At 50.7% G+C, this 20,041-nt stretch overlaps 1 protein-coding gene across 4 annotated transcripts in view; it reads right to left on the reverse strand.

The window, feature by feature from the left end:
* Window positions 1–20,041, reverse strand: part of ANKRD11 (ankyrin repeat domain 11) — a 117,845-nt gene that overhangs the window by 63,139 nt on the left and 34,665 nt on the right. For all 4 annotated transcript variants that reach the window (XM_018061885.1, XM_018061886.1, XM_018061883.1 and 1 more), the window contains exon 2: window positions 4,145–4,226. Coding sequence is in view for 1 of the 4 variants with exons in the window: in XM_018061886.1 (XP_017917375.1) it covers window positions 4,145–4,153 (9 nt within the window). In the remaining 3 variants the exon portion in view is untranslated. The remainder of the gene's footprint in view (window positions 1–4,144; window positions 4,227–20,041) is intronic.

The following is a 20,041-nucleotide window of genomic DNA, read 5'->3' on the forward strand; positions in this document are numbered from 1 at the left end:
TCCAAGGTGCTCGAGGGCCCCAGGCTTACTTCTGATAAACCACCCATTCACAAAAGGTCCACAGAGTCCGAGGTGGTAAGCGCCACGTGACTTCCCAAGAGCTGGTTCCCACCCGCTCCTTCCTCCCAGCACTCCGGCCCCGCCCCAGGGCCTCTGCCTGGACAGAAGCAGGGAGTGGGCAGGTGCTGAGACAGCGGGCGCAAGAGCACTGCCTGCCCCGCCTTCCTGATGGCAACCCGGGGGCCCACGCTGCCCTCGGCCACAGCCCTGCACTGCTGCTGGCTCTGCTCTGCTTCCCTTCCTCGCCTCCTGGTCAGCCCTCAGTCCACCTGCAGCACCCCCAGCAGGCAACTCTGCGGATCAAACACAACATCCTCACCCTCAGAACACAGCACACCGAGAACCTCAACACCATCCCTTTTCTTGACGCTAAGAATACCCAAATCCCTATTCCCCAGGGGCAACACAAATGTCTGGCTTCTCTGGTGGCTCAGTGGTAAAGAATTCTCCTGCCAATGCAGGAGACACGGGTTCGATCCCTGGGTCAGGAAGATCCCCTGGAGAAGGGAATGACAACCCACTCCAGTATTCTTGCCTGCAGAATCCCATGGACAGAGGAGCCTGGTGGGCTACAGTCCAAAGGGTCACAAACAGATACAAGTGAGCAACTAAACAACAACACAAGTGACGATCAAGGTACCAATTCCATGAGGTACAAGCACTACTATGTACAGAACTGACAACTCTAGGAAACTCTATCAATACTCTGTAATGATCTACATGGAAACAGAATCTAAAAAAGAGTGGAAACATGTATACGTATAACTGAGCCACTTTGCTGTACGGCAGAAACTAACACAACACTGTACATCAACTAGATACCAACAAAAATTAATTTTTTAAAAAGGCATCTATTCTAGAGTGAACACGGTCCAGCCACAAAGGAGCCTCCCCACCTCCGCCCACACCCTCCTCCCTACCTCTGTCTGGTCAGCCCCCAGACAGCCCACCAGCCCACAGCACCTCCACCACCGTACCCAACCTCCTCCTCCCACTGAGGTCCAAGTGGGCTCAGGAATGGCCTCAGAAACATAGGCCTGCAGAAACCTCGGCAGCCTCACAGAGCCCAGTCCTGAGGGGTGGCAGGAAGGAGGAGGGACTCCATGCTGGCCCATAGGCCAGTTCAGCTTGGGTTTCACAGAAGCTGTGCGGCTCTGCTCTGAGGCAGACGCAGGCCATCTCTTCACCCTCTAACATAACACTTGGAGGAAATCCCTTTAGTCAGCTTTTAAAATCTGATGGCATCAAAAAATAAAACAGGGAGTTCCCTGGTGTTCCCTGGTGGTTAGGACTTCACACACACTGCCGAAGCCCGGGTTCAAGCCCTGGTCGGGGAACTCAGATTCCACAAGTGACACAGTAGAGTCAAATAAATATAAATAAATACAAAGAACACTGGTTCCGTGAGAATCCCTGTTGCTAACAATGGAAGGAAAATGACTGCAATATTATAAGCACCAGATGAGCTGCTACTAACAGCCCACAAGCCCTTCCAGCTCCTTCCTGCCCAGCACAGCTGTGGAACCAGAGTCCTGAGGCCGCTGCAACCAGAAATACCCAGAGGAACTAGAGTGCAAGCTGGGCCCAGACACCCTGTTCCTCTCACTTGCCTGCTTCCCAAACCCTCTCCTTGGCCACACGAGTTTTCCCAGCACCTCAAACGTCTTGGTGTAAGAGAACCAATGTTCTACTGACCACCAAGACCTGTGGTGGGCAAGAGTGAGAACTTTTCTGGGAAAGCATGTAAACACAATGGCCAACTTTTATATGAACAAAAGCACGTCTTGAATGAAACCTAATTTAAATGACATCTAATATTCCATACTTTGTATGTATTTTAAGAGAACCTAGAGCGGCCAGAACTCTAAAATTATAATAAAAAGTTATTATACTCAAAAATCTAGAATACATAAGTTTTACTGGTATAATTAGCTATGCATATTTCTTTGAGAAAGAGGCAAAAGTGTGCTTTGTTATCTATTTTTAAATCCTGACAAATATCTCTGTTAAACAGGCAAATGTATTATTAGCACAGGCTCTATGAGCTTCTCACCAACTGCAAATCCACCCGCCACGGCCCTGCAGCCAAGGCCCCTCGCATGTGCTGTGATGTCAAGGGCCACAGCCTCCAGTGGCCGAATGCTGCTCAGGTGCGGGCAGGGTCAGTGACTGTAACACAGCATGACCTTCAAACCATGTGATCCAAAAAAAAACACTTGCAAATCCAATCAGCCCGCCCTGTCATGGACCCCAGAGCCACAGTCACTACAGACCAGCCCACAGTCTATCCAAACTGGGCCCTAAAGGACACCCGGGAGGGACACGAGCACAGATGGAAACACGTAGGGTCTTTAACAAGCCCACCTCTGTTGGAAAAGGTGACCTCAGACGGGACCTCAGTGGTTCACATTCCACCTTATGTAGTCAGAATAAAAATTAAGAACCATGGATGATATGAATAACAATGAAAAAGCATTACAAAGCCTGTAAAATTATTGTGTTTTTAAACTTGTGCCTTCAGATGCCAGGAAAGGTCATGGAATGTAGACCCCTCCACCTGTGTTCACACCCGCAGTCACACCCTTATCTCTATCCCATCCAAACAGTGGATTTCTGAAGACAATTATAATCAGTATTGACTGAATATTTATGGTTCACAAAAGTGATCAACAGCATCAGATACCCTGGATTACCTGTGTGATGTACTGTCAAAATGACAACCCTTCCATCTCAGACATTCCAAACGGGAACACGCCCACTGCTCGAAATCCACCACAGCCATCAGGCCAGCCCCGGAACCTGTCAGCAGCCTGGCTGGTAAACTGTTTTCTTTTCATCAAGGATCACCAAATGCTTACTAATTACCTCATTTAGGCAGCATCTTGTTTTTTCTTGTCATAAATCAAGTCTCCAAACAAAGGCCAGGCTCAAGCCTGCAGGTGTGAGTGGGCCTGGCTCCTCTCTGCCTCCCGCCCCGGGGCAGAGGCTCTCAGTGGCTGCCCTGGCATCCAAGACAGCCCATGACAGCCCATGAAAGCATGGGCTCATCCTGGAAGACCGCCCTGGGGGCCTCCCGAGTGCAACAGAGCCCACCACACCCCCACCCCGCACCACCCACCGGTGGGCCAGCTGCTCTCCCATTCCAGACCACCCTGCAAACTAAGAGTTCTCCATCACACTCAACTCCATTTCCAAGGAAACACTTCCATCATCAGGGAGGCCGGCCTGGTGCATCTCTAAGTGGCCGCACACAGGACCGCTGAGGAACCGTTGGGTCCGTGGGGTTGAGCAGCAGGAAAGGCTTCTTCCCTGTCTGCTGGAAACAGCACAAAACGCAGAGAATACTCTCTGGGGCTATTGGTTTAAAACCCTAATACCTGGCCAAGGTATGAAACATTGAAAGGAGCCTACAGTTTTCTTTCCAACTGTTATCAATCCACAGATCAGAAGACACGAGCAACTGCCCCGAGACATGTCCCCTAAGGGAGGAGGACTCTGTCCTAGAGCAGTGTGTCCAGCCAGGCTGAGGCTGCACCAGGACTCCCAGGAGAAGGCAAGCTCAAGGCAACCTGGCCAAGAGCCCACCCCACACCTACCAACCACACACGCGGGCCTCAAACCTGAGGAAATCCACGCGTGCCTACTCGCCAGCCCGCACACAGAGCAGCACGGGCACCCCGCTTCCCAGCAGAGGGGTGACAACGCTCAGGTGGTGCAGGCACGACAGGCGCAGAGCACCAGGCAGGAGCAGCGAGCGGGCCCCTGGGGACGGAGCCACTGAGACAGAAAGCTGGTAAGAAGTCAGCTTTCTGCACAGACCAGGCTGCCCAGTGTCTTCATGTGTCCACAGGCCTCCTCTCCCTGGCACACCAGGGAAGCTGCCTACTGACCCACAGGGCTCACCACCACCCTGCAGCCCCTTGTTTCCCTGAAATCCAAGACAAAACCCAGACACTGAGACAAAACTCTATCAAGCCCAAGAAAACCAGCAAGGAGACGTAAGAATGACTTTAATACTTCTTTTTACAAACCAATGAAAACAATACAAACTGTTGAGAGAGAGCGGGTGCAATAAAATTCTTACCGAGTCCATCGCTGAAAGCTGTGGCTGATGACTGTAAATTAAATCCAACAGAGGCGTGTCCCAGAGCAGCGGTGAGGAGATTCTGAAACAAGAGGATCCAGTGAGCGCCTATAAATACTAATTTCCCCTCAGTTCTTTTCATGTCGCCTCTCTCTGTATGGACCACACCATGGCCCTTCCTTCACTTTGGGTCACTCCGACAACCCCTAGGTTTTAGGGTGTCTGGCTGTACAGGAGAGGCGCTCACGCCCGGGACTCAGGGAGGGCACCCCAAGCTGACACCTCTGTCTGGATTCTGCTCCTGGACAGCAGTGCTCAGAAAGGCCAGTTGAGGAGAGAACACCAGAATGGGCCAGTCATTCTCCCCAGAGCAGGCACCTGAGGCCCGGGGCCCTGGAAGGGCCATCCGCAGACATTTTCCTTTCAGGAGTTTGACAGTAAGCCTTTGCCAGAGTTACGGATTTTGTAGCCTCTACAGACTCACTGTCACACTCAAGAGTAAAATCTGAACTCACCCTTCGCTGACAAAACCTGCACGCCAGCCGCGCCTGCCCCTCAGACGGGCCAGTCCCACCACACCGTCCCCTCCCCACTCCCTCCCTCCACCTCCCCAGGGACCTGCCCACAAGGCAAAGGACCATGATTCAGACCAAATGAGCTCCCAGGACCCAAGGTCAGAAACGTACCTCTAGGTCCAGCTCAGGAGAAGCCAGAGGGCCTGGGCGACCAGCATGTGTCATCAATGTCACTAAGAAATATCACACAGAGGGGCCTCGTGGGCAGGCCAGCCACAGGCAAACAGCCCCCTTACTCATAAGTAAGCTGCAGCTACACATATCAACAGAAGCGAATCTCAAAAATCTTATTAATGAATGGAAAAATGTCTTGGAGAGATATACTGAATATATCTGGGTCTTTCAAAAACACATGAAACTTGAGACTTCCCTGGCAGTTCAGTGGCTATCTACCTGCCAATGCAGAGTGCACAGGTTTGAGCCCTGGTCTGGGATGATTTCACATGCTGCGGGGCAAGCAGGCCCATGTGCCCCCACTGCTGAAGCCTGCCCGCTCGAGAACAGGTGCTCTGCGATGAGAAGCCACCGCAACGAGAAGCCTGTGTGCCCCAACGAAGAGCAGCCCCTCCCCACCACATCCAGAGGAAGCCCCCACACTGCAACAAAGACCCAGCAAAGCCAAAAATAAAATAGTAATAAAACATGTAGGTACATGAAATAATACATGTGATTCATCATGTATTCATTCAAAACTAGGAGTTTAAAGGTACAGAGACAACCAACAACATCTTTTCATTCATCAAATATTTTTACATCAAAACACAGCAATTTCAACTATTTGAAAGTAAACTCAAAGTCTAGTATCAAAAAAAGAGCAAATGGCACCATATATGATCTTCCAAAATCACTATTTAAAAAAAAAAAAAACAAACAGATTTTATTGAGAAGCCTCTCCAAAGACCTATGCCAGAAATCAAATCAACAGACGCTGTGGCCTGGCCGTATGAATGCACGACACTGCCGGTGGGAAGCGGAGGTGACACTGCAGGGTCACAGCAACACTGCTCTCCCGAGAGAGCTGTGCGGTCTCAGGAATACACAAACCCGGTTTCCACAGTCCCATCAAGCACCCTCCCGTCTCCACACACACCAGTGCTGCCGTGTCAGGATGGGGCTCGCAGACAGGAAGCGGGCACGGCCAGCGGGACAAGCGCTCGTGGACAGTGGACTCCCAGGGTCTGCACGTGAGCTACATGTGTGTGTATGCAGCTGGGTCAGGACTTTTTTGTCCTTCTGTTGCTGGCACAGGATTTCTGAAGCTGACGTTAAGCACAAGGACTAGAAAAGCAGCTTCCAACCACATCTCGGTTTTCTCGAAAAGCACAAGCTGCTCACTAAGCATCTCGATTTTCCTATAAAGACAGTAACAGGGTAACACAGTGTTTATGATGAAGTTGACACCTGCTGCTGCTGCTGCTAAGTCGCTCAGTCGTGTCCGACTCTGTGCGACCCCATAGACAGCAGCCCACCAGGCTCCGCCATCCCTGGGATTCTCCAGGCAAGAGTACTGGAGTGGGGTGCCATTGCCTTCTCCGGAAGTCGACACCTAGAATACCGCAAATAACAATACTATTCAGTCTCTGAAACCAGCACACTGTCACTTGGGACACACCACCCTCCACCACCCTGGGTACTTCCTGGGCCTAGGGTGCTAAGCGCCCCACGCCCCTTCCACACAACAAGCCACACAGAACACGGTCACTCAGACATCAGAGACACACTGGAGACCCTGACCACCAAGACGGGAGACAGCTTTCCTGGGGATCCAAGTCAGGAAACAGACTACCAGTGTTTAGCTCCCAGCAAACTCAGAATTCCCAGTCAGCACCCCGCGCTCCAGAGAGGACACTGTCACCTGCCGTGGCCGGGGGCACTGGCACCTGGCCCTAGAGACACCTGGTCTCAGGAGCCAGGGCTGCGGTCGTGACACTTGCGTCCAGAATCACAGCCCACTGCAGCCTCTCTGCTGTCAGCACACCTCCTCCTGTGGGCCCGCCAGGGGCAATCAGACCAGCCCTCTGGTAGACCCCATTCCCGATCTCCAGCTCAGAGCTCCCCACTGAACACACAAAGCTCACCACACCAGAGACAGGCCACATCACACATGCGCACAGATGAGCCCCAAGGTAATTATGACTGTATTTCCTGCCCTGGTTCGGGGCACTCCTGTCTAGAAGATCCTCCAAGTCCAAACCTGCTGTGCCCAGCTCATGACCAAAACCCAGACAGAAGCCTGGAGTCATCCAGCTCCAAACCTGTGCTCTCTCAGCCCCCAGCAGCCGGCCAGACTCCTGACTCAGCAGCCCCAGTGCTCCCCGACTCGTGTCATCACAACTCCCACCACACTGCTGAGAAGGGGACGCGCCATGTCTGGTTTACCCCTACACACCCCACTCCACCCACAGGAGTCACTGGGCTCTCAAGGGGTGGATTCGAGTCCAAACTTCAGACGCCACCCTGATGACGCACATGCGTATCCGCACACATGTACATGCACACACATACACACACACAGAGAGCAAAGGAGCTCCCACTTTCCTGCTCGGAGGGCGGGTTCTCACTGCAGGCACCCCGCTAAAGGTGAGTGCCCCAGGGACACAGGCACCCCGGCAACTCCAGACTGCTTCCAGTTTCTGGGAGACACCCCGTTTTCCTCACAGGAGACGCCTCCCCTCCACTCCCGTGTCCCGGGGCTGTTCTCCAGGCCCGCTCTCTGGTTCTCCGTCAGGTGGCCATCATGCTGGAGGACAACTGTTGTGCTCAACTCCAGGGCTGCACACCGCATCCTGGGCACTAGCAGGCACAGCATGAGGCCCAGCATTGGCCTCGGAGCAGAGAACACAACTGACCCCTGGGAGAGCGGGTGCACAGAGGAGGCCACTTCCCAGGGTCACAGTCAAGTGCCCAGCTCCAGACCTCCGAGCATCCGTGCCCTTCCAATCCACCCAGCTCCCAAGCACCCTTTGACCCAAGTGAAAATTCACCCCCAATACATGTGGTTAATGGACAAAATTAATCAGAGGTAAACACAGTCAGGATGCCCTCGCCGGCCAGCGTGTCCCTCTAGCCCAGCCAAGCGATGGTGCCCGGTGGGCTCCTGAGCAGCTCTTGAGGGTCACAGGCCCAGCATGCCATCTCCCAGAGAGCGGGGGCTGCCTTGCCTCCAAGTCAGCGCATGTCAAAACGAAGATCCATAGTCTCCTTTCTGGACTCACCGATTCCAAGAGCTGCGAGCACCCTCGCTGCACACACCTGCACACTGTGCTCCTCCTCCGCCTCGCTCCCGCCACAAAGCTATCAAACCAGACCACATTATCAAATGCAGAACAAGGTGTGTAACAAGGTGTGTTCACCAGCCCCAGTCAAGCCAGGTTAAGTGCTCAGACTGGAAGCACTCCCTCAGCCTGCAGAGGCTGGGTGAGGAAACAGCTGCGTGACATACACATGTGCTCTTCTTTAACCACAGAAACCGGGCCAGTGACACAGACAGGACACTGGCCTCCAAGTCTCCGGCTCCCACCAGGAATTTAAGACCCCACCGCCACCCAGGACTTTCCACGCTCTAGGTGGAAACAAGTGGCTCAGAAGAAACAACAGGCTGCTCAGAAGACATGCCCTTGTATTTCAAAGACGTCAATCTTGAGTGATTTGTTCCCAGAACATTCCCACCCCGGAAGATGCTTCAGATTAAGTGTGTCTGGGGGTGAGTACTGCAAAACTGTTTTACTATTTCCCAAGCAAATCTAATAAATAAGCACTGCCCTAGTCCCATTTGCCTACCCAAACCCCTAAATACAAAACCTTGAGAATCCTTACCATTCTCACCCTCCAAGTAAGTTGGAGAGGGTTGGTTTGAGATGGAAGACCACAGAAATGAGAGGGGTCCATGGAAGTCACTGGAGCAGGACTAGCTTCACGCTCAGAGGGGACCCAAAGTCCCATCTGTCCTCAGAAGGACATAGGGACACCAGCTACCGGTCCACTGACCATGCTCCAGCCCAGCTGCCTGGCCACCAAACGAAAGCCTACCCAACAGCCTGACACAATACCTGCCAAGACACACGTCTCCTGGGTCCAAAATCTGCTCTGAGGCGCAGGACCCAAGCCTTCCTAATAAAGCGAAGAGTGTGGGCCAGCTGGGCCACGCCACTCATAGTAAGTCAGGGCTCAAGTCAAGATCGTCTTTGGGCTACCAGTGATCTAATGTGTCCTGAGTGATCTGTGCTGTGATCCTGGGCATGAGAAGGGTCCCCACCCTGAAGACTACACAAACACACAATCATAGCGACAGCACCTTGAAATGCCTCGTGCAAAGGGCTACACGGTGGGGTGCAGCCTAACCTGCAGGTGTGTGCCTAAGTGTGGTGACCAGCCTGCTGGGAGCCCGACGCCCACCCACCAGCCCTCAGCCGCAGTTGCCCTGCCTGCACAAACAAACGTGCTTTCAACTTGTCAAGTCAAGGAAGGAGAGATCTTCCTCTTTTAAATTTCTATGTTTAATGTGCTGGTGCTGCACTTCATTTCTAAACCACCTTAAATTTCCAGAAGACACTCTGTTGCAATGACAGTGCTAGACTGTTAAGAGTGACAAGCACGTCAGCCGACAGGTTCTGCCGCCAAGCAAGGAGACGCCCACCGGTGCACATGCGTCCCCTCCGCCCAGTCTCCCAGGAGACCCCTCAAGCAAAGAGTCTCCATTCTGAAAAGTGAGTAAATTCTTCTTCTATTAAAACATTAAAATCCAAATTTCTTTCCTGGCAAATGACCCTCAGCAGGAAGAGAAACTCCCATAGAAAAGACACACTGTTTCCCAATAGCAAGTATTACTAGGAAATCTCAAACCCTGGGTGTGAGAAGAGAACAAAGCAGAATGATCATTCAGCAAGAATAATGCAACTCAGACCAAAACGCACAAGAGCATCAGGGCAGCCCTTGCCTCCTGGAGCCACTGTCTACTTCCTTTAGACTTAAATACATCGACAACACACTGTAAGACACGTGCAAACAAAACATTCTGACTGCATACTTTTCTCTTTTTTATTATTTTTTAAAATAACTTTATGCATTTGTTTCTGGCTATGCTGAGTCTTCGAGGCTTTCTCTAGTCTCAGCGAGCGGGGGCTCCTCTTCGTTGCGGTGCACAGGCTCCTCGCTGTGGTCGGGGCTTCCCTCACCGCAGAGCACAGCTCCTAGGGCACACAGGCTCGGCAGCTGCGGCTCCCAGGCTCCGAAGCACAGCTCACTCGTCGTGGCATGTGGGCTCAGCTGCTCCGCAGCATGTGCAATCTTCCCAGACCAGGGATTGAACCCGTGTCTCTTGCACTGACAGACGAATTCTTTACCACTAAGCCACCAGGGAAGCCCTAACTACATATTTTCCAATAATTATAATTACGAGAGTAAACTAATCAATCATCAGCTGAGACATCTTGAAGTAACTATCAGGGGCTTCCCTGGTGGCTCAGACGGTAAAGAGTCTGCCTGAAATGCAGGAGACCCTGGTTCAACCCCTGGGTCAGAAAGATCTCCTGGAGAAGGGAATGGCACCCTACTCTAGTATTCTCGTCTGGAGAATTCCATGGGCAGAGAGGCCTGGCAGGCTACAGTCCGTGGGGGTCGCGAAGACCTGGACATGACTAAGTGATTAACACTTTCACTTTTCAATATTTTTGAAAAATAAAAAATATTAGTAACATTTAGCCCTTAGATGGACTGACCTGCTTACCCCAAGTTAGTGAAATTCTGAAATTAATATACATTTATCAATGGTATCTTTAAAGCTATGGGAGAGGGCCTCACAACTCAGCACAAACTGTCCCCAATCTCGTAAAAGCTGACAAGAAAGGAGAATTATGAAGAAAAACCATACTCACCCAAACCTAACCTGACATGTATGCTACCATTTTCAGAAAAATGACATTAGCACTAAGTTAGATTCCTGAGAAGAAGCCCACAATGAAAACACAGGACAGGTCTCTCAGTAAAGTAAAGCCAATTTATAAGCTGCGAGGGGACGGGACACGGCTCTCACTCCAAGAGTCAAAAACGGCCCTCACAGGGCTTCCCTGGAGGCTCAGTGGTGATGGGCTCGCCCGCCAATGCGGGAGACGTGGGCTGGATTCCTGGTGCGGGAACACCCCACACACTGTGGAGAGCTAAGCCCGTGCACCACGAGCACTGAGCCTGTGCTCTAGGGCCGGGAGCCGCAGCCACTGAAGCCTGCGTGGCCCAGAGCGCGTGCTCCACAAGCAGAGACGCCACCGCAGTGAGGAGCCTCGTGCCACAACCAGAGAGCAGCCCCACTCACTGCAGCCAGAGGAAAGCCCGCCCAGCAACAAAGACCCAGCACAGCCAACAAATGAACAAATGAATAACCTTAAAAAAAGACACTTATGTATTCTATGACTGAGAATACAAGACAGAAGTCACACAAAGTCTTCAATATGCACCAAAAACAGAGCACTGTCTGCCTCGGTGCCTGTGCTCATCCCAGCAGCAGGCAGGCCACAGTGAGGCCCTGCCCCTCGGGCCTCCTTCCCAGAGGGCTGCACACCTCCACTGACTCTGCCGTCACAGAGCTTGCACCTGGGCACAGCTCTCCTGCCCCTGATGCATCTGTGAGTGCCAGCTTACCACCTTCACACGCAGCCAGGTTAATTTCCTGAAGATCAATGTGGGGCCATGCATGCAAGCTCAGATCAGTGTCAGTGGCGTCTAATGGCCGTTGTTAAAATTCTGACCATGCCCCTGTACTGGCAGTGACCCTGGGTACATTCTAACAGCCTGTGTCATTCTTAAGTTTTCTCATGTGTAGAAAAAGAAAAATTCCTGGATACAAAATACAGACGAACACATAGAAGCCAGTTGCATTTCAAGACATCAGCACAGTTAGAACCTACGATGAAAAACGGTACAGTGTCACCAGGACAGACAAGGCGACCAATGGGACGCACACAAGCTCCACCACCACGTGGGCACACACAGGGAGACCCCATTCATGACAGCAAGCACTCCAGATCAGCAGGCAAAGGACAGTCCACTCATGGATGAAGCTGTGAGCAGTCAGCTCGTGCACAGACATCAGTCTGGGACAGAGTACAGGCTCAAACATAAACAGCAGAAGTACAACAATATTGTCAGACGGTACAGAAAGCTATGTCTATGTCCTTGGGGCAGGGAGATTTTCTTAACTAAGAATGACGGGTCATGATTCACATTTTGGAAGACACTGTCCTAGAGAATCTCGCACAGATCCTTCAAAATAAAAGGACTCAATCTCAAGCATCAAATGTAACTACATCCTTCTGATCATCTCACAGGTAACTATCATGACAGAGCATCACCTTCATCCACGGCAGATGTTGTTCAAAATGCACATAGGTGCACAACAACAACAGAACTCTTACCTTTCCTACTTAGCACTGAAGGGTAAGTAAGTTCCACTGTCTTCAGTAAAAACATAAGATTTCTGAAAGATGGACAGTATTTAGGTAAAAGCAGCTCTATGTATGAATCATGAGCACAATTATATTGGGTTAGCCAAAAAGTTCACTCTGTTTTTTCCATAAGATGGCTCTCTCCAGTAGTGCTTAGATGTCTTTAACTTGATTCAAAACAATTTTGTTAGATTATATTGTGACAGCTGTCACATCAGCACACATTTTCTAAAAACTCAAAAATGGTGAATTTTTGTGTGTGCATTTTAATACTGAATATGGGAAAAAAGCAACATTTTCAGTATATTATGCTTTACTATTTCAAGAAAGGTAAAATCACAACTGAAATGCAAAGAAAAGATTTGTGCTGTATATGAACAAACGTGTCGAAAGTGGTTTGCAAAGTTTCATGCTAGACGTTTCTCCCTGGACGATTCTCCAGAGTCAGGCAGACTAGTTGAAGCTGGCAGCGATCAAAATCAAGATATTAACTGGGAACAATCAACGCTGCATTACGAGGGAGAGAGCCGACACACTTAAAATATCCAAATCAAGCAGTGAAAATCATTTGCACCATCTAGATTGTGCTCATCACTTTGATGTTAAGGTTCCACATAAAGTTAAGCAAAAAGAAAAAAAAAAGTATTGACCGTATTCCCGCGTGCAATTCTCTTCTTAAACGTAAACAAAAATGTTCCAATTTTAAAACAAATTGTGACAGGCAATGAAAAGTGGATACTGCACAATAATGTGGAACAGAAGAGATCTCAGGGCAAGCAGAATGAACCACCACTAACCTCACCAAAGGCCGGTGGTGGTGTGCATACAGCGGGACTGGAAGGGAGTCCTCTATTATGAGCTCCTTCTAGAAAACCAAATGATTAATTCAATAATGTTCCCAATCACACCAACTGAAGCAGCACTCCACGAAAAGCAGCCAGAATTAGCCAACAGAAAACACACAATCTTCCATCAGGATACACAAGAATGCATGTTTCTTTGATGACCAGGCAGTAACTGTTACGGCTTGGCTGGGAAGTTCTGATACATCTGCCATAATCAGCAGACATTGCACCTTCAGATTTCCATTTACTTGAATCTTTATAAAATTCTCTTAATGGAAAAAATTTCAATTCCCTGGAAGACTGCAAAAGGCACCAGAAACAGTTCTTTGCTCAAAAAGATAAAAAGCTTTGGGAAGACAGATTTTTATGAAATTACCTGAAAAATGGCAGAAGGTAGTGGAACAAAACAGTGAATACATTGTTCAATAAAGTTCTTGGTGAAAATGAAAAATGTATCTTATTTTTACTTTAAAACTGAAAGAATTTTTGGCCAACCCAATATGTGACCTCTAAATGTGTAACACAAAGTTAATGGTTTTACTTCTAAGAAAGCGGAATCATACCCTTTTAGTGCTAAAAACTGCATCAAAAGGAAAAACAAGTGACAACGGTCTCCATGTAAAACAGTGATGAAGGGGTGTGAGTGAGGGGATTCCCTGCAGTCCAGTAGTTAGGACTGGGCACTCCACTGCCAGGGGCCCGCGCTCAGCCCCTGCACAGGAGGGAACTAAGATCCCACAAGCTGCGCAGTGTCTGAGCTGCTGCTGCCTGAGTTCACGTTAACACGATTATTAAATTACTACTAGTAAAAATTTTGTGGGGGATGGTGTGTTTAAGAAAATTGATCTAAAATGCAAAGCAATATTCAAGATGAAGTCGAAACACACAGGACAGACCTCAGGACTGAGGCCTGTGAAAATGGCCACGCTGTCCACAAAGGAACACTGGTACCACACCAACAGCCTCATGAGCCATATGCAGCTCCACAGGCAAACCCAGCCCAGCACAGCGTCCACTCCACGTGTTCACACACAGACCCCGGGCAGGCTGAGCAGTCACCGCAGCAGAGGTCAGTCGGGTTTGGACCCATGGCCTGCCTGAAGCAGAGGGCTCTGCAGCACCAAGGCCCACACCCTCTGCTTGTCCTTGGTTTAGGAGCTGAGTCAAGCCCACCTTTTCCACTCTGTGATCTGTGACTCTGCTCTCAGAAGAAGAGCTGCAGAGGGATTCACTGCAAGTTCTGAAACACACAGTGCCCTCGCTTCCAGCTCTGCACTCTGTCTACTACATCACTCTCCCTGCCTCTTTTTCCTCTCCGGTCTTCAAGTGGACAATGGAACAATTCACACCACAGGCGTCCTCCAAAGAGCCCAGGGTGCTGCAGCTCAACAATGGACAGCTAACACACACATCGGGATAAAATGTCTATGGTCCCAGCGGAGGGGCGCATGGGAACCAGAGCATTAAGAGAGACAAGCCCAACCAAGGGTCCAGAAAAGTACGACCCAAATAGCCAAAGGGCTGAAGCCCTGGAGAGGGCTGTGGGCCAGAAAGAGGGACACCCACTCTGGGGGCTGCAAGTCCTGCTGGCACCTCCTCCAGTCTCCCCACAGTACTGCACATGTGCTCAAACTCTCTGGGAGATAAGTCTTAAAATATTTAAGTGAATTTTCATTCTGAAAAGACTGAAGAAATGTACACAACAGTCTATTACAGACTTTTTTTAATTTTGCAAATCCAGTGTCAGAATATATTATGCTACCCAATAACAAATGCAAAGTCATAAAAAAAAAATCAATCTTCAAAAGAAGAATGATTTCAAAGATGTGCAAACCTGATTCTAAAAAATTAAACCTACCCTGCATAATTAAACAGAAGCTGCACGTAGCAGTCCATGTAACCCAGTGTTGCCACAGTGACCTCATGGTGCTGGCCAATGACCACCACTCCTGGAAAGCTACCTTCCCACACCCTCCCTGGATAACTTTAGCACTTTTTTAAAGTCACCAGAAAGTTCAACCTGGCGTTGCATTTGTTGGGAGATTTCAAAACAATTTATTCCAGTTTAAATAGCTCCTAATTAAAAGTCTGTCAGTTAAAAATGCTTGCTTAGGCAGCAAAATCAAGGTGAACTGTGACTAAAACCCTAGAAATATAATATTTTTTAGTAAAGTAATAAGCGTTAATTCAATGATCTGTGAAGGATTTAGGTAGGCCTGAACATCCCTCGTGGACACCAAGCACACGTGGACAGGACAAGGGGTGCAGAAACCGTAAAGGACAGGGTAGGGAGGGGCAGCCGGGCAGACGCAAGTCCCTGGGAGAGGCGGCAGGCCTGGCCTCCTTCCTTCTTACTGGGGCTTCATCTCAACAGTCCACATTCTAACTCTTCAAAACATAATTAAGACTATGTTTTTGGACATAATGAATCTTGTACAAACAAACTTTGGAAACTTCTCAGAAAGCCACCTGTTAACAAGGGACAAAGACTGTTCCTTTTCCTTTCCCTAGAGTTGTGTTCAAAACAGATGCTGAACAAAGACAATTCTAGGGAATTCCCTGGTGGTCCAGCGGTCAGGACTCAGCGCTTTCACTATCAAGGCCTGGGTTCAATCCCTGGTTGGAGGACAAGATCCCGCAAGCTTGTCTTCATCTCTCTCTCTCAATACCTCTAGGTTCTGGGCCAAAACAAATCCATTTTACTGAGCTGGAGTATGTCATTCAGGAGTAGTTTTACACACCCTAACACTGGCTTCCAAAAGATGTCTGTAAACAGCTTGTGGAGAAGCCTGCATCCTTAAGAGGGCAGACTGGGGTTGGTTCAGCCTCTTCCCCAGACCCTCACAGCAGACCCCACTCCCCCAGCAGCAGGAAGGCCTGGGCTCCCAGCTGCCTCTGACCCCGCCACGGCCCCTCAGCCCCGGCCAGTCTCCAAGCGCCACCCTCACTCTCCCAGCTGGCTCGCGGCCACTCTTAGCAGCACTTCACCACAAGAGCCGGTCTCTCTCCCTCTTTCACTAGAAAGATAAATAGGAATTTTTATTCTAGCCAAGAAACCTGTCAAATGTGAAGTATTTGATGCTAGGCCTGTTCTCAGCAAAAACAAACAGGCACCTGCACTCGTGGCATCAGGAGCCCTCCAGTCGGGGGGGTGGGGAGTGATATGAGGAGGCGGCACACTCCCCAGGCAGACGCCCTGCACACCTGTGAGGGTGCCAGCCACACACGTCACCTGCCCACGACACGTGGACACTGTGGGAGCGACACCCTCCCCACCCAGGGCCAACCAGACCTGTTAATCCCTTTCAACAGGTTTTACAAGCAACAGAAATGAATTAAAGACACTGTAGGGACAAGTAAGGAACACCCTCTTATACATGTAAAGAGATACACAAACAGGCCGAATTAAGCAGGGGCACAAAACAATGACCTATGACCGAGGGAGGCTCAGAAGAACGCACCTTGAGAACAAAGGTCTGTCCCTGGAGGGTGGCGGGAACCAAGCCTGTGCTAACATGCACCTGCGGTGACAGGACACAGCACCTGCCAGGCTGGACAGGTGACGAGTCTCAGGTCAGGCACACGGCTTCAGTTGGAGCACGCCCATGCACCAGGGCTGGGGCAAAAGCTGATGGCAAGTTTCAATCAGAAATCAACAATAGCTGGCTGAGATGTTTTACCAAGGAAAGTAGTTACATAAGTTCTATTCTCCTGCGTACAACAGTAACAAGACTCAACACAGATAAACAGGGTGTGCAACTTTCAAACAATAACACACCGCACTGCAAGCCTCCACATCAAACAGCAGTGCACAGACTTTATCAGCAAGAAAGGTTTCCATGCCCAGAGACGCTCTAGTTATGACTTCCGTCTGAAATGGAACTGAACAGATGGAAAACTGCAAGTGGCTGCTCGCCCAAGATCTGCTGTGCATAAAAGGCTTTCTGCTGGGAAGAGTAGCTGAGCGTGAAAACACACTTTCTCAGACAGCCTCCTTTCGGGAGAGAGGTGCAGGGGGGCCAGCTGTCAGCATCAGCCGCTTTACCCACTATGGAGGCCTGGACCTGGGTCCCAGGACTCCATCCATCCCTGGACAGCACCTGAAATCTGACAGATCAAGAGCACCAGCGGAGCGAAGCCAACAACTTCTGTCCACTGCCTCTTCTCCCAGACGTGGGAAGGCCCCCGGGGGGCCTGGCAGCACATAAGCCCACCTTCCCGGATCCTAACAAACAGAAATCAACCACAAGTACCAACCAAAGACCAGGCAGGGCTCCACCCACAAGGTGCGAGGGGGCCAGCCGGGCAGCAGGGTCTGGAGGCATCCATGGCACCCGCCAGGCATGATCCAGCTCCAAGGCTGGGACCGGCACAGGGCACCCAGGCACAAGCTTCCTGAAGCCCAGATCTCTGCACAGCAGGCCAGAGGCGGCTGCAAACAGCTGACTCGTCCCTGGAAGGTTGAGCCCTGGCTTGAAGTTGCTCATCAAAGGGCATCAGACTGTGTGGAGACGGCGAGGAGCACCACCATCCATCAGACAGCGCAGCGCCCGCTCTGCCTCGAGCACTCCAGCCCCACAACTCTAGCCGGGAGCGCCGCCTCACCACCCCACACGTGTGTATACACACTGGCCAGACTACTGCCCACCCCACCCCCCCACCCCCTGCCCACAGGGGGCACGTCTCCCCACATGTTGAGCGGTGAGAGCAGAGCCTCTTCTGTGGAACACAGAACAGGCAAGGACCCAGGTTTTCAGGACACAGACAAATGTCGGGGAACAACGCTGGGGTCACTGAGGGAAGGACCGCAGGAGAAGGGCTCCAGGGCCCCAGGGCCCTAGGCCATCCTCGACCCCGCAAACCCAGGATGAGCATGCCAGCTCTCCAGAGCCCAGAGTGTTGCCACTGGGAGCCACACCCTACCCCATGGCACCCCTAACCCCCTCTCCCTGGGACTGGTGCCTGAGCGCCCAGCAATCACCCCACATCCTCCAACTGCCAGGAACACAGGGGAGCGTCATCACAGATGCAGTGACCACACCCTCCGACATCCATCCCTCCTGACTTTGATATCCTGACAGCCTCAGGTTTTTAAAAACGAAGAACTAGCCTAGCCTAGCATATGTCCTGCAACAAGTAAACAGCAAAGAGAACATGAAGTTTTGCTTTTGAGAAGAATCCACCTAAAACCACTCTCCTGAGGAGCAGTGCCTGCACAGTCTATTTACAGTTCTATTTCCAAGGTAATTTTCAAAGAGCCTCCTAACTGCATTTGTGTAGAATGTAAGAAACGCACACACGATCAGCTCCTAGTTAGCTGTGATAATGGACTACCGTGAGGGAGAGCCAAGCCCTGTCGGCAGAGGCCCCAAGGGTGCCCGGACCCTGGCAGGGACAGAACGGGCACTGGAAGCCAGATGTAGAAAAGGTCTCCACCCTTGAAGCTTAGACAAAACTCCTGAGTGTCAAGAATATAGAAAAGCAGCCAGGTTTTCCTCGGTGCTCACACCTAAAAGAAGCGTAAGACAAAATCAACCAGGTCAGCAAGTCGCAAGGGGCCCGGAGGTGAGACCATGAAATCCCCAGCAGGAGCCCAGACCCACAGAGGGAGCCCAAGAAGCTTGGCCCAGGCAGGGGCCCCACCCTTGCACTCTGTACCTGCTTAAGGCTTCCGGGAAGCAGAGCTTGGGAAAAGCCCAGCACAAGGCCCAGGCCACAGTTCAGCTGCTGCCAAAGACAGTGCCCTCTCGGCCTGCGCCAGCCCCAGGAGGACACAGCCCGCTGCAGGAGTGACATACAAGTGCAGGCCGCGGTGTCCACACCGTGTGGGGCCCATTCTCCAGGCCTCCAGGCCTCCAGGCCTCAGGATCCCCTCACAAGTCCCATATGTGGCCCAGGCGCTCCTGCTTCTCCCCAACTTGTTCAGTCGCTCAGGCGTATCCCTCTTTGCAATCCCGTGGACTGTAGCCTGCAGGCTCCTGTGTCCATGGGATACTCCAGACAAGAACATTGGAGTGTGTTGCCATTTCCTACTCCAGGGGATCTTCCCAACCCAAGGATCGAACCCACATCTCTGGCATCTCCTGCATTGGCAGGCAGGTTCTTTACCACTGAGCCACCAAATAAGCCTGCCCAGAATGACTATTTATGTACTTTAATAGAAATTCAAGTATATCTTCACATCTTCTTCCTGGAGTTCCTTTCTTAGACACAAAAAATTATTAGAAGGGAAAAATTAAAATATTTGAACTACACCAGAATATAACTCAATTCTGCCCCCAGAAAAGTCCCAGAAAATCTCAAAGCAAGTCTCAATTATACAGCACACAGCCAACTGCCCCAAGTCCCACTGGATGTTGCATTATGCACGAAAAAGCAGAAACAAATACAAGTCAGAAGCCACCCACCGCTCCAGTCACAGAGCGGAAGCCAACTTACACAGGGCTCCCCACTGCTAGCGATACCTGGGTACTTGTGACTCCTCCACATGCCATGTTAAGAACAAAGGCCACAGGCCAGAACCCTAACACCCTGGAACAACCAGGTGGCGGACTCTCACTTCACTTCCGCCTTTGTTGAAAGATGGCTCAGCAAAGAACTCCCTCAAGAAGAGGTTGCAAAGGGCCCAGCACCCAAGGAAGCGTATGCACGGTCATTTCCCATGGCCTCTGGGTCCTGGGAGCCACCAGACAGGGGTGGGAGGACCACAGGGCACGGGAGGTCTCTGCAGGGACCCAGCTCCCTGCAAGCAGGGGTCGCTGCCCAGCACCTGCGGGGAGATACCTGTGAAGGGAAGAGAGGCACACAGGTACCATGACTAAAAAAAAAAAAACCATCCTGTTTTTAATGCTATCCTGGGAAACTTCTGTATTCTTTCCTCAGATTCCAAATGAACGTCCAGCAATTCAAGAAGTGAAGAGATGCGCACAATGTAATAAGAGAAAAAAAGAGAAGACTGTATGTCTTAGTGTACAAAGGCCTCTAACCTTCACTCACATTCCTAACTGCATTTCAGCATATATACACACCTATTCTCACAGG

The sequence above is a fragment of the Capra hircus genome, chromosome 18, assembly GCF_001704415.2.
Source record: "Capra hircus breed San Clemente chromosome 18, ASM170441v1, whole genome shotgun sequence".
Classification (NCBI taxonomy): Eukaryota; Metazoa; Chordata; class Mammalia; order Artiodactyla; family Bovidae; genus Capra; species Capra hircus.